The sequence below is a fragment of the Lycorma delicatula genome, chromosome 3 (genome assembly GCF_047948215.1).
Source record: "Lycorma delicatula isolate Av1 chromosome 3, ASM4794821v1, whole genome shotgun sequence".
NCBI lineage: Eukaryota > Metazoa > Arthropoda > Insecta > Hemiptera > Fulgoridae > Lycorma > Lycorma delicatula.
In genome coordinates this window covers 159,471,055-159,486,149 of record NC_134457.1, presented here as the reverse complement: position 1 = coordinate 159,486,149, position 15,095 = coordinate 159,471,055, and the positions used below count along the sequence as shown (strand labels likewise).

Genomic DNA, 15,095 nt, shown 5'->3' with positions numbered 1-15,095 from the left:
GTTAATGGGCGAGGTAAATTCATTGGCAAGATTCTTCCCTTTGTACAATAATTCCATAAACACTAATTTGTTTCATTTCTTTTGGTATTTAAAAAAGATATTAGATACTTCTTCAATAAGAACCATGAAAGAAATCATGTTAAGTGACATCTTCTGTAACTCATGTGCAAGATACACAGAGTAGATGCTTAATAACAATTAAATGCTGAAATATATTTATTAAACAAGCTATTATAACTCAGAAGTTAGATAATTCAGAACATCAACAAATGTTTAAAGAAATCCATTCATTAAGTATAAAACTATAAGAAAATTAACATTTTATTTTCTGATAGTAATAGTACCAAGAGTTCATTTGGCACTGGATATAAAAATTGAGTCAACTAATGAACAAAAACTACTCGTGAAAAAAGCGCTTAAGACATGATACATATAAACATGTCCAGATGCTTTCAGAAAGTAATTTCCATCATCAGGAACACACTAAGTTATTATGTATGTAATAATAAATAAAACTTCACATATTAATTATTTAATTTGTTTTTGTATATATAACAATCGATTGTCATGTATGTTAAAATTATGTCAATTTAGTATGTCTTGTCCGTATGGTGGTCTCAATTGATTATGAGATATATATAACAATTAAGACCACCATACAGATAAGACGTATTACATTGATATAATTTAAACATATATGACGATCAATTGTTATCTATAAAAATTGATATAATTAATATGTGAAGTTTTATTTATTATTATATACATAATAACTTATTGATCATGGAAATTACTTTCCGAAAGCACTTGGATGTACACAATTGTTGGTAAGTGGTTTATATACTCATTATAAATCTTCTTTTTTGATAAAATCAAGAATAATTGTTTATATTGTTAATGATGTATGTGTATACCAGGTGTTTCAAAAATAGGCCACCAAACAACTGCAGTGGTTTTCTTACTTTAAAATAAAGAAAAAAAGTTCCTATAAACATGAAACCTTAAAATACTTCGTTTTCCCGCTAGCTGCCATTTTGTTTTTTCATTAAATTTTTATCTCCAGAATAGTTTGACTAATAATGTTGTAATTTGGTGTGGTACTAAGATAAAGAAAGACCTACTGTTCGAAAAATAAACAACCTTATCTAACAAAATTTTTCAAAATGGTGGCCATTTAAAGTTTTTAAATCCAAATAATGCAAAAATAATAATTTTATTAAAAAACCACTAAAACTCAAAAACATTTTCTTTTTTAATTTTAAACAAACTAGCATACTTGATTTTTTTACTTGCTTTATAAAATAAACAAGCTTTCTACTAAAAATAAATTCATTATTTGAACAGAAAATGCAATAATAATCAAATAATCATCAGTAATGAAGACACGTTTTGAAATATACATGAAACAAGCTCTCACAATAGGCACCTAAATATCCACAAACAGAAAGAAAAAAATCACAACAGGTGCTGGAAATGGCCTACATTTGAAGTACAACATGTGGTACATTTGATGATGCATCATGGCCTTTGCATTAAATGGCATATTTGTTCAAAAATTCCAGGTTGATTCCTTATGATGTTATGTGATTCCATAATTGTCATAGTCTCAACATCATTAATAGGCTCTGAATAAACTAAAGATTTCAAGTGCGCCCACACACAAAGGACTCAAATCAGGGATCTAGCTGGCCATGGTAGCGAACTGTCTCTTCCAATCCAATTCTGCCCAGATGTAATGTTGAGTAGCTGCCTCACATGCAGAGCGTAGTGTATTGGTGCACTCGTGCATGAAGTAGCAGTTACTTCTTTAAAGGGGCAACTCTTTAAAATAGAGGGAATTTAATTTCTAAGAAATGCTTATAATTATTACCATTCAGTGTCTGTGGCAGGAAGTGACAGCCTCAACAAGCTTTCCCTGAAGATCCCATCTACATGTTCACTTTGAAGCGTTCCTGGTGATTTCATTCAAATATGGCGTGGGGATTTTCATCTGCCCACACAATTGTTATGCAATCTTTCATAAAGGTAGCTTCAGCAGTATGCAATACTGAAGGAGTGTATGTGGTATGGATACAACTGCTCGTGCAGCATTCTCCACACTGTTGAATATCTAACTTGTAGCATACCTACTAGCTGTTAAGCACTTACATGTGGGGATCTTCTTCGACACAATTTATAATGTTTTCCTCTAGAGCAACTGTTTTGTTTGCCTTGGTCTTCCTTTAATGTGGAGAGTTCCAGCATCAGAAAGCTTTCAAAAAATTGAAATGAATGTGTGATGATTAGGTTGTTAGTTAGGAAATGCTTCTAAACACAACTGCGCTACTTCCTGGCTACTGCCACTGGCTCATCCGTACATAAAAATATATATACATAAGAATATTGACAATTTTAAATAATATTAAAACTAACAGATTGAGTGCTTTTAACAATGTAAATGTAAACAATAACAGCAGCTCTAAATAATTTTTTTTTAAATATCAGCTGATTAATAAAAACTTTGATTTTAATGTCTCTTATTTTTTATTTTTAACAACAGATGATAATAAAATCACAAAAATGAAGTTTTGTTGTACGTCAGTTTGAACAACCTGTTATGCAAATAATGATATATCAGAAACGTCAATAACTTTATTTTATGAAGCAAGTAAAAGAACCAAGTATGCTAATTAGTTTAAAATTAAAAAATAAAACCCTTTTTGACTCTTGTGGTTTTTAAATAAAATTTATAGTTTTTGCGTTATTTGGATTTAAAAATTTTAAATGGCTGCCATTTTAAAAAGTACTATTAGATAATGATGTTTATTTAAAAAAAAAATCAAAATTTCAAATATAATTAGTCAAACCATTTTGGAGATAAAAATTTACTGAAAAAAAAACAAACAAAATGGTAGCTAGCAAGAAAACAAAACATTTCCAGTCAAATGTTTATGGAATTTTTTTCTTTATTTTAATATAAGAAAACCACTGTGGAGTTTGGTGACCTATTTTAGAAACAACCTGTATATATATATATATATATAAAAATTCTAAATCGCTAGGTGTAGACTGCTACAATATGTTGTATGCTTCAATCTTCACTAAGGATGCTAGCAAACATCACAGTTGGACACAAGAAGGTTAAACATACAAGACTTTTTTAATGCATTAAATAATTTTCGACTTAAAAAAAAATCATTTAAATTATTTTTTATTTTATCTTTAATGTTCAATGTTATTTTTATTAGAAGATGGCAGTTATGAATTCTTCCTCAAATACTGAAGCATTTGCAAATAATACAAAAAAAAATTTTGTAAAAATAGATAAAATAATTTTTACATTAAAATTTAAATAAAGTGTGTATATATATTATAGACATTAAACAACCAAAATCATTTTAATGTAATTCATTGGTTGAGATGCAATTAATTCTTTTTGATGGTATAAAAAAATATTTATAATGCAACATAAAAGCTTCTGAAAAATTTAACTGTAAAAAAAAAATAATTTTATCATAAATATTTATTACAGTAAGAGCAAATGGAAAATGTAGTACATGTGTTTAATTCTACACAATAGGAAAAATATCTTAAATTGAATTAAATACACTTAAATGAAAAAATAAAAACAATTATTTTAAAGTTTATTTAAGTAACATTCAGAATAAATATGTACAATACATTACACCCCAAAAATTAACCTTAAAAAAAAAACAAAGATTTTGTTTGGTATGAAAGTCAATATTGAAAATTCTTTATAAGATTTTAAAAATGAACTGAACCAAATTTTATAAATAACAGATTAAGTAAAACCAACTGCATGTTACTTGAGGAAGATCTCTCAGTTTCCCAAATATGGTTAAAAATGTTTAATGAATTAGAGAAAATTTCCATTTGTATAAAACTTGTTTCAGTTAATCTTAAAAAAAATACAGAATCTGGTGCTATTTTGAAAACAGATTGATGTCTGTGGCAATTATCCAGTTTGATTGCAGATTAAAATAAAATTTACCTTTTTTGATAAAACCATAAATAAATTGTTTATACTGTTAGTGACGTGTATACATATAAAACAATTTTAAACCACTAGGTGTAGACTGCTACAATATACTGTAGACTTCAATTTTCACTTAAAGAATGCTAGCACAGACTAGAGTCAGACACTGAAAGGTTAAACATATAAAACTTTTAGTGCATTAAATAATAATTTTCGTTGACAGAAGATGGCAATTATGAATTCTTCCATCAAATATTGTGAAGCATTTGTAAATAACATAAAAAGAAAGTATTAGATAAAATAATTTTTACATTAAAATTTTAATAAAAAGTATGTGTGGTGTGTATGTATGTATGTATATATACATAATAAATAACACATATTAATTAACATGAAATGTTAAGTTAATATGTAATGTAACTAATAACATGTAATTAATTTATATATATAAAAAAATTACATGTTATTTTCAACTCATATTAAATTCATGTTATTTACAAATCATTAGATGTTATTTTCAACTTTCACAGAATTAATGTATAATTGAAGCAAATTTTTTTGTCTTAATCCCATTAACTAGAAACTAAAAAATAATAACAATCCAGTATATAATAATATTTTAACTAATAAGAAATTAAAATGTTTAATTCTAATATATTACCATGAAAATTATTTAAATTCTTAACCTAGTATTAGTGAAATATATAGATAAAGAAAACAACAATAATAAAATTTGATAAATTACACAGATTTCTTAACTAATAATGCTACTTTTTACAATAAAAATCATAAAAATAATGTGGCTAATAATAGTACAACCTGAATAATAAAAAATAAAGTATTTAAATGCTAATAATGTTTCACGTAGCTCAATCATTTTTTTAAAAATATTTTCATTAATTATAACCTACAGTTTTGATTAAAAATTACCCTTTTTTAATATCATTAAAAATAAAAGTTTACTATTATGACAAAGCAATTGATTTACTGAATTAAGAATTTGAATTTAATGCTTAAGTTTACTCATACAACTAAATGAGATTTTTTTTATACTAATACTATAAAAACATAAAAAATAAATGCCTGCAAGTACAGCATTAATTAATTTTTAAGAACACAATATTAATTTTACAATTCCTACTAATTTATACATTTTACCAGAATTAGGAAAGGATATCTAGTACAAATCTTAAATTGTCTAGTACTATGAAAATAATAACACTGATACAAACAGAACATGCAAGTGTAAAGAATTTAAAATCAGAAATAATTGGCATGAGCATTCTAAGTTAACATGAATTTAATGAACGCATATGATCAGGATGAAAGCTGACATAATCCAGTCTGAGAAAATGGAAGGCACTCTGCTTGATTCTACACAAAAGTAGCTGATAACAGTACAAATTAAACAAGACTAGATAATTGTATTTCATGCCCAATACTGAAATATTCATTATTAAAAATAGCAACAAAAAAAAAATTATTGGCAAATTTTTAAGTCTGTTAATATATACTAAAACACGTATTCAAATGAAAGTAAATTGGGTGTTGTAAAGATACCCCATAAAACTCTACATCTAGAAAAAAAACTCATTCGGCATACTTTAAAATTTGCCAATTCAAATGAAAATTTACTATAAATTACAAAATTTCAAATAGCAGGTTAAAAGAGTCAACAATTTATTCTAAAATATTAATACAAAGTGAATAATTTAAATAAACAATTTTTTTTTAACAGAACATTAATATTAAATAATGTTCAAAATTACAATTCAATTAATCCAAAAATAAATAAAATGCAAACTATATATTTTAAATTGTCTGATAACATAACAGTCTTACAATTCTTAAATACATTCTATATATTACACAAATTATGTTAGTATTATCTAACAACTTTTAAATATAACAAAGCAGAAATTAATATAATATATATGAATATTGTTGTATAAACAATTTATTAATCATTTTCAAACCATAGATCTGATTTGGTGTTGGTAGCTTTAAATTCTTGATTTTTAAAGCTTAATACTCTGTGAAAAAAGTAAAACAAATATAAATTACAACTGAAATTTTCAACTGGTCATACAAATGCAAACACAGTGTCATAAATACACAATTTAATCAAATTAAAAAAATATAATTGTATGTAAATCATTATACGAGGTGCGACAATAAAAGTAATGAGCAGCTTGCGTATGCACACCATCTTTGACCTTGGTCTATAAGCTACTTCTAGTCCAAGCGGCACATTAATGCAACTGCTCAGTCGTGAGTTGTGCTGTAATAAGTGAACACGTGATTGTGTCTCTCATCACAGAAATGAAACTGCAAAATATTGCGCAAGGGTATCCCATTTCTTTTTGCGTTAAATTGGGTGAAAACGCGATGACAATTTATGTTAAGCTTCAGAAGGCTTTTGGAGAGGAGGTTATGTCAAGAGCTCCAGTTTTTCGGTGGTATAAAATTTTTAGTGAAGGCAGAACGAATGTTGAAGATGAAGGCCGCAGTGGACGACCATCAACCTCACGGACAAATGTCAACTTGACCAGGGTGCGTGAAATCGTACGATCTGATCGAAGATTATCCGTGAAAATGATTGCAGAACTCAACATCAATCGAGAAACGGTTCGTCTAATATTAACTGAAGATCTTGGTATGAGAAACATTTGTGCAAAAATGGTCCCTAAAAATCTCACACAACAGCGAGAAACACAGAAAAATGTGGCAGACGATCTGTTAGAGCAAACGGAAATCAATTCAGATTTGTTGAGTCTCGTGTTATCACTGGTGATGAAGGTTGGTTTTTTCAATACGATCCAGAGACAAAACGCCAAAGTTCGCAATGGTGCTCAAAGGGATCACCCAGACCAAAAAAAGCTTACATGTCAAAGTCAAAAGTGAAATGCATGCTTGTGTGCTTCTTCGATTCCAAGGGAATTGTTCATAAAGAATGGGTGCCTCCTGGACAAACAGTTACCCAATATTTCTACAAAGAAATTTTAGAAAGACTTCATAACAACACTAGATGTCCAAAAAGCTGTGATGAGGGTCTTGGAGGATATTACAGAAGATGAGTTCCAGAAATGCTGGAATAAGTGTGTGAAATCAGAGGGGAACTACTTTGAAGGAGACAACACTAAATATGACTAAAACGGTAAGCAACATTTTTTTCACATCAGTCTCATTACTTTATTGTCGCACCTCGTATATATGAGTAAATCAGGAATGGCAGGTGTGTGCTACAGATAGCAGCACATGATACTCCTTGAAGTTCAATTTGCCTACATAAACAGTACGCAAATTGAACCACTCATTTACCTAATAGTTAAAGGAAAGTGAGGGTAAACTACTGTTTTACTTCAGCAATATTATTTAGAAGAAAATAGGTGAATTATTATCCAAATTGAAAAATGTAATCTCAAACTGTACCTTACGCAACTATGAGAAGTTAAAAAAGTAAGAAACATTAGTCAATTTTTCACATATTTCCAAATATATATTTATATGACATGTTAACCAAATGAAAGAATAAAGTAGATCATGATATTAAAAATGGTAATAATGAGTATCTTATTAAAATGTGATATTAGATTGTACAAAAAGTCAGAATTTGGGCTGCAAAGCACAGTTGGAGATATTAAGTACAATAACAATTTGTGAATTTCTGTCAAAAAACCTAACACTACAACAACCCAAATACTAAACATATAAACAGACAATGGGTACTTACCTACGCTCGCTAACCTCTTACGTATTAACGCCACCGCAGCTACAGCTTTATTTAAAAACAAAGTAGTCAATCAGATTTCGGTGGATTAACATTAATTGGATTTCGGTGCTATAACATTAAGGTTACATTATTACAACATTAAGGTTATAAGTTATATACAACTTATATATTATGCATATTTAATGTTAACTATAAGAGGTTAGCGAGCGTAGGTTATATTTAGTTAGGTTATTTTGATATACGTACGATTTGTCAGTACACGAAGTCAACATAACCTAAACAGCAGCCGTAGCAGTAGTGGCATTAATACGCAAGTACCAGACAATGTTATTGAGTCCTCATAAAATTTTTTATAAATGGTCAATTTTTTTGAGAGAACAATTTTTTATGTTTATGTTTTAGTATGTGCTCAAAATAATACAATCATAAAAAATAGTGTAAAAACCTTTCTTGAAGATAATAAAATAAGGAACCAAGTATTTATAAAAATTAACATTCATTAAACAAAGATAATTTAAAACAGGATTGGAAAAAAGGAAAACTGTGCAAAAAAATTAAATGATCAGAGGATATGTAAGGCTTAGCTCATAAAAAATATGATGCAGTAAATGTAATCATTAATTAATTAATGATTACCTGTAGTGATAAATATGAATGAATAAATAAATATGAAATATTGTGAATAAGAATGTCATTTAAGCTAAATCGGTGGCACCTTTGTAGTAGTTACACATCTAATCAAACACATTTCATCAGCTTATGAGTTGTAATTTGTGTTTGGAAACATGTTTTAATATTAATCAAATTGATTTTAAATATAAATAGTTTTTTAATAATATTTACAAATTCTTTTACAATAATTCATATCTGTAGATATAAATATTATAAATTTAAAAAGAAACTACACAAAAATTCTAGATTTTTTTTGCTTGAAAATAGATTAAAGTAACAAAAAAGCATGATTTCTACAAAATATATGGAAATGAAAATATTCTTGATTAGATATGAATGCATAATTATTAGGAATTAATAAATAAAATTACTGTTCTTAATCTTACTTATCTGTTTATTCATTGTTTAAGTAAAATTGTAATTATTTTACTCATTTACTAAAAGATCAGATAAATGAACTAGTATTTATATTAAATCACCACCTGTTCTATTTGTACAATTAGTGTTTTAATTTTATCTACTATACAAAGAAATTAAAAGTTATTGTATTTTTGGGTTTTTTTTTAAATTAAAATTAAATCGCAAATAAAAAAGCTATTAAAAGCAAATCAATCGGGCTCCACTTATTAAGAGCATAAAGCTTTTTTGATATGTTTTTAGAAAACCAAACATTGCACAATGTTGACAACAATAAATATACACTACCTTTTACAGGTAGTGCATTTTTTATTTTATTTTAAATATACCCTCCTAAATATCAACTAGCAACAAATCTTTACATCGTAAGGCCCTACTGAACATAATTTGCACTTCAGGTAAGATCTGTATGCTTGACAAAACAAGATTTCTTTGGATAAAACTTTGTAACTTTATAAAACGTAAAGGCTGAAACCGAGAAAGTTGTTTGATTAATTTGATGTAATTTAAACAAAAATTAAACATAGAATCATTTTAACATTTCTGTAATATTCCCATGACCTGCTTTAACAATTTTAAATAAGTCAATTATTTTTTGACCGTTAGCAAGAAAAAGTTAAGGAAGGGAAACATTTTTAAATTGAATTTAAAACTAAACCAAAAAATAAATGTCATTGCACAATATATAGCAATCTATTAAAACAGTCAATCCAAATCTTTACGGAACAAGTATCGGATACACGTATCAAATTTAAAATGCAACCAATTACTGACAAGTAGAATAACAACTTGTATTAATTTACTAATAAAAATTAATATTTCATTTAGTCTTCAATTTTTTAATTTACTTCTAATTCTAACACTTTTGTATAAATCTCTGTTTCACAGGAATATTTATGTGGAAATTGGATTAGAGAAAAAAATAGTTCAAAGAAATTTTAAATGCAGATACGTTTACCATTTCAAACATGATATAAATATCAGCAAATAAGATATATGTGACCTGTCTAAAATTTTCTAAACTACGTTTGTATTCTAATTTTCTACACATACATTATAACAAAGTATGTCTCTGTAAATTTAACAGAGAATAATGAAGCAGAAAATAAATTCTGATAAATTATAATCTCCTGCTAGAAAGAAGTAGTTTGCTAGACTATTTTTTACTCATTTTTATTTTAAAGCAAAACTCTTTACAATTTTGTAAGTATTAAAACTTGAGGAAAATTAATAATATAAATATCCAATAAATTTGTATTCAGGTTTGGAATTGGAACTCTTTTGTCCAACATCATTCTTTTTAAAAAGAAATAGTATTAATAACTATATGATTTAATTAGGGAAAATCAAACAATTACATATTCGCTTACACTTCTAATGTAAGAAATGAAAATAATCCTGTATTTTATATGCACATATCACAAGAGCTAACCTTATATTTAAATTAAAATGTACGAGGTGAGGTGATAAAACCAATGATTACAAAATATTTAGACTAATAAAAAAATTAGATTATACATACCTCAATCTTCTTTCTTATCCCCTTCCTTTGAAACTTTTAATTGTAGAAGTCTATGTTCTTCTAGCAGCCTATCGTACTCTGTTTTCAAACTTTCAGACTGACTTTTCATAGCTTCCTTATCTTTCTTTTCATGAGTCAAATCTTTTTCAACCTTACGCAATTTTTCTTTCAGATCATTAATTTCTTTATCATGGGCTTCATTGGTACTATTTTGGGCAGCTTCGCCAGAGCCCTTTTGGGCCATTAAATCTCTGGCAGCAGTAGTAGCAGATTTAGCTTGGGCCATTGCGGCTTCACTTTGGGCCAACAATGTAGCCTGAGTGGTAATCAGTGAAACTAATCTACGTATAACAAGACTTAAAAACAATGCGAATCCAGAAATGTAAAAATTCCTTTGGGCACGAAACAATCTCATGTTAACCTGCATTTCAGCATCAAGGTGTGCATGTGAATCTGAAAGTTCAGGACTTGAATATTTCCTCATTTCTCGAATTGCATCGAGTAAAAATAGAATTAGTATAAAAAGAATAAATGCGAAATACCATGAAGCTTGACTGCTAAATGTCTGAACAAACCTAGACCTGAAAATTTTTTGCCATCTCTTTGGAGATGTAACTGGCAGAACCAGCAAAAGAACAACAATAATTTCAAAGTATAGAAAACCAGCTATCAATGTCCACTGTAAACTCATATTGAATATTAAGTGTACCTAAAACTTAATAGTACACAATCTTTCTTAACGCACAACGCAATCACAACGGATGACTCGACTCTAAGTACATAACAGTTCAGAAATATAACACCATTACCATACCACTAGTATGATTCAACCAATATTTTCCCATATTCGGTGATTTAATATTTTAAAGCAAACATTTTACAGTATATCAGTTTACGAAAAAAACGTATTAAAAATATTATTTTCGATATTAAAAAAAGAACCTCATCACAAACGGTACTTAATCTTCAGTTTTATTCATTTTAACGAGTAACATTTAAGGTTTAGTAGCTTTACACTAATTTTATAGCAAATATGAATATTTAAAGGTGATTTGACCTTTTCTATAATTATTAAACAAATTTTTGGATCCCTTAACTTTTTTATTCATGTAGTCAAATAACTTTTTATAGTTTGTATCACTGTCATTTAAAAAGTAGAGGGGTAAATTTTGACGTGTCTTTTACTGCGCATGTGCGGAACAGCCTTACGTGGCAAGGCAGCAGCTGATGAATATAGTGTTCAACTCCGTGATGTATATTTTTCGTATTGATTGTGTGTTACATTAAATTTTCATTTGTTTATAATTTCGGTACGTTTATTATTTAATTTTCATTTGATTATTACCATTGTTCATATCTTAGTCATAAATATTTGTAAGTGGTTAATAATGTGGCATTCTTGATCTGACAGCATACTTTGACAGTTTTTTAATTCTATAGTTTAAATTTGAGAAATGTTTTGATAAAGTATTTAGGACAGAATTTTTATGCTAAGCATTTCGTCATAGTGTGTATGAGTTTTCCCTGCTTAATTTGTCGTGTTACGTTTAAGTTACTCAGGTTAGGTTTTGTTATTTTCTTTCATGACCTTAAAATCTATTATTTTTTTAGCCATAAGTGATGTTAATAATCATGAATTGGTAGTATATACGTGTACAGTTTTTATGTAAAGTATTTATTTAATTTGAGTTATTATAATGAAAGCCACATATGTTATCCCAATTATATTGCTAATTTAAACTATTAATATATAATTATTGTTTTTACAACTTAATTTTATTTTGCCTGTTTTGAAGTCCAGAAGTGGTAGAATTTGTTTTTTAGTTATTTTAAAATTCTTTTTTTAATTAAAGTAGTAAGTAGTTTATATAAATTTTTATTAAAATGTTTGTAATATGTAAAATATTTACTTATAAGTATGCTTGTTTTTAGTTTACTGATAGATGAAATTGAGCATAGATGTGCAGGCTCATATATATATATATATATATATATATATATATAAAATAATTATTAATTTATATCATTTTTATTTCATTGTATATATTTTTATTTTGTCAACATAATATATTCAAGTATTGTAGAGGATTATTTGCTATTTAGCCTGTTGGGAATATGTTATCCAGGTCAATTTTTTTATTTTTATATATAAGTTTGATTGTTGTTATTCTCGAGAACCACTGGCACAGCTAGTGTAACTATTATAGGAAACAATTTTATTGAGATGTTGAAATTGTCAACAGTTTATCATTAAATACAGTAATAGTGTCGTACTTGTATATTACTTGACATTCACCCAACCTTCAGAACAGTCAGCTTTGTAATAATTCTATATCAGTATAGAATTATTACAAAGATATTACATGATGCTGTAACTCCAAAATTCATTATTGTTGTTGTTTATTCTTTGGGCAAAGGTTAAATTAGCAGTATCCCAGTTTCATATTCTTGCAGCATGGTGCTGTCACCCGGGTCTGTGAATATTTGATACACCTTATTTACAGGTAACCCCGTGATTATAGGGGCAGTTTGGCAGCCTGCCCCACAAATTAGCAGCATTTGCGTGGATTAGTGACAGTCTCTTATCAACTCAGATTTTTTGTTTGCTCATAAAATCTGAGGGAAAATAAAATATTTGTTAAATAACAAAATTATTATTTATAGAATTTTAAAATAAGTGTAATCAACTGCAAACATTATTTAATGGTAAAGATACAGAAATAAGTTAATCATAATTTGTAGGAAGTTCCTATTAATAATATAAATCATGTGTTGAAAGTATGTTTATAATTCAGTAGCTGGTTGTAACTGAGAATTTATGATTGAATTACAAATTAATTTCATTATTTTATAGTCTTGTTTTGTCATGTTTATGATATATAATTATTCTATAAGTGCTAAACATTAAGCAATGAAGTTTTCCTCGGTTTATGAACCGTTGAAACTTAATAAATTAAGGCATATGTTAATATTTGCCTAAGGATTGTAACAAAATTTAAAGTATTTCATGAAATCACATCATATATGGGGCACTAATTAATTTACAAAACTTCAAGATAATATAAAAGATTTAAAAAAAAAATCATCTAAGAATACGTACTACTGTCTGCTGAAAGCCCTTTTTTAAGTTAGGAACTAATATAACCATACTTAATCTCTCAAACCTATACATATTATCTAACTGAATGAACAAAATACGGTGTATGTTTACAAATCATGTAATCATTTCTGTTAAAGGGTTCTCCAGTAAGTGCACTTCTTTATTTTTTGATGTATTCCCAGTCAAATTTAAATTCTATTTGCTATACAAACAAGAGATAGAGGTTGAGAGTGAGACTCTTAGAAACAAAGGTAGAGAATGTTGGATTATTTACTTTATTACCACCATTTCCTCCCTCTATGAATCATGAGACCTTACTGTTGGTGAGGGAGTTGAGTGCTCAGTGATACAGAGTAGCTGGACCGAAGGTGCAACCATATCGGAGAGGTATCTGTTGAGAGCCAGACTAAGAAATGATTCCTGGAAGAGGGCAGCAGCTCTTTCAGTAGTTGTTAAGGGCGTAGGTCAGGACGACTTAAACGGCCATATCAGCATCACTCGGTCCTCTGAGTACTGCGCAGCTGAAAGCAATGGAAAACTACAGCTGCTTTTTTCCAAGAAAATATAGCTCTCTGCATTTTCGTTTAGCCATAATGGAGGTGCCTTCCTTGGTAAAATATTCCAGAGGTAAACTAGTCCCCCATTCGGATCTCCGGGTGGGAACTACTAAGGAAGGGGTCACTAGAAAATTAAAAAATAACATTCTACGAGTCGGAGCGTGAATGTTGGAAGTCTAAAAAAGGTTGGTAGGTTAGAAAATTTAAGGAGGGAAATTGATAGGATAAATGTAGTGTAGGAATTAGCGAGGTTCGTTGGGAAGTGGAAAACGACTTTTGTTCAGGTGATTTTAAAATAATTAACTCAGCGTCAAATAATGGGCAGGCAGGAGTAAGATTCGTAAGAAGATAGGGAAGAGAGTAGAATATTTCAAAATGCATAGCGATAGAATCATTGTAATAAGGATAAAATCGAAACCTAAACCAACAACAATCGTTAACGTCTCTATGCCTACAAGCGCCCATGATAACGATGAGGTAGAGTGTACAATTAAACACATAAAAAGGAGATGAAAATTTAATAATAGTTGGAGATTGGAATACAAGCATTGGAAAAGGCAAGGAAGGAAATATAGTGGGTGAATATGGGCTGGGCAAAAGTTATGAAAGAGGGGACAGACTTACAGAGTTTTGCACGAACTATAATTTAATAATTGCCAACACCCAGTTTAAAATCATAATAGAAGAATATACACGTGGAAAAAGCCAGGTGATACTGTAAGGTATCAGATAGATTATATCATAGTTAAGCAAAGATTTAGAAATCAACCCGTCGACTGCAAAACTGGAGCAGATGTTGATAGCGACCATAATTTAGTGATAATGAAATGTAGTTTGGGGTTTAAAAACCTGAAGAAAAGGTGTCATGAATCGGTGGAATTTAGAGAAGGTTGATGAAGAGGAGGTAAAGAAGATTTTTGAGGAGTACATTGCAAGAGTTCTGAGTAAAAAAGATAAAGTAGCAAATGTAGAAGAAGAATGGGAGAATGTTAAAAAGGAAATTCTTAAATCAGCAGAAGCGAACTTAGGTGGAACACAGAGAACTGGTAGAAAACCTTGGATTTCAGACTATATATTGCAGCTGATTGATGAACATAGAAAATATAAGAATGCTAGTG

At 28.5% G+C, this 15,095-nt stretch overlaps 2 protein-coding genes across 3 annotated transcripts in view; one reads left to right on the top strand and one right to left on the bottom strand.

The window, feature by feature from the left end:
- Positions 1–3,594: 3,594 nt before the first annotated feature.
- LOC142322143 (B-cell receptor-associated protein 31) lies at positions 3,595–11,129 on the bottom strand. Its single transcript, XM_075360876.1, has 2 exons — positions 10,321–11,129; positions 3,595–6,009 (listed from the first exon to the last, which is right to left on the bottom strand). The coding sequence occupies exon 1, from the start codon at positions 11,009–11,011 to the stop codon at positions 10,322–10,324; it is 690 nt and encodes a 229-aa protein (XP_075216991.1). The 5' UTR covers positions 11,012–11,129; the 3' UTR covers positions 3,595–6,009; position 10,321.
- Positions 11,130–11,489: 360 nt separating this feature from the next.
- Positions 11,490–15,095, top strand: part of Sec24CD (COPII coat complex component secretory 24CD) — a 71,175-nt gene continuing 67,569 nt past the window's right edge. The window contains exon 1 of one of the 2 annotated variants that reach the window (XM_075360874.1): positions 11,490–11,630. The gene's annotated coding sequence lies outside the window, so the exon portion shown is untranslated. The remainder of the gene's footprint in view (positions 11,631–15,095) is intronic. The other variant, XM_075360875.1, reaches the window with a different exon arrangement.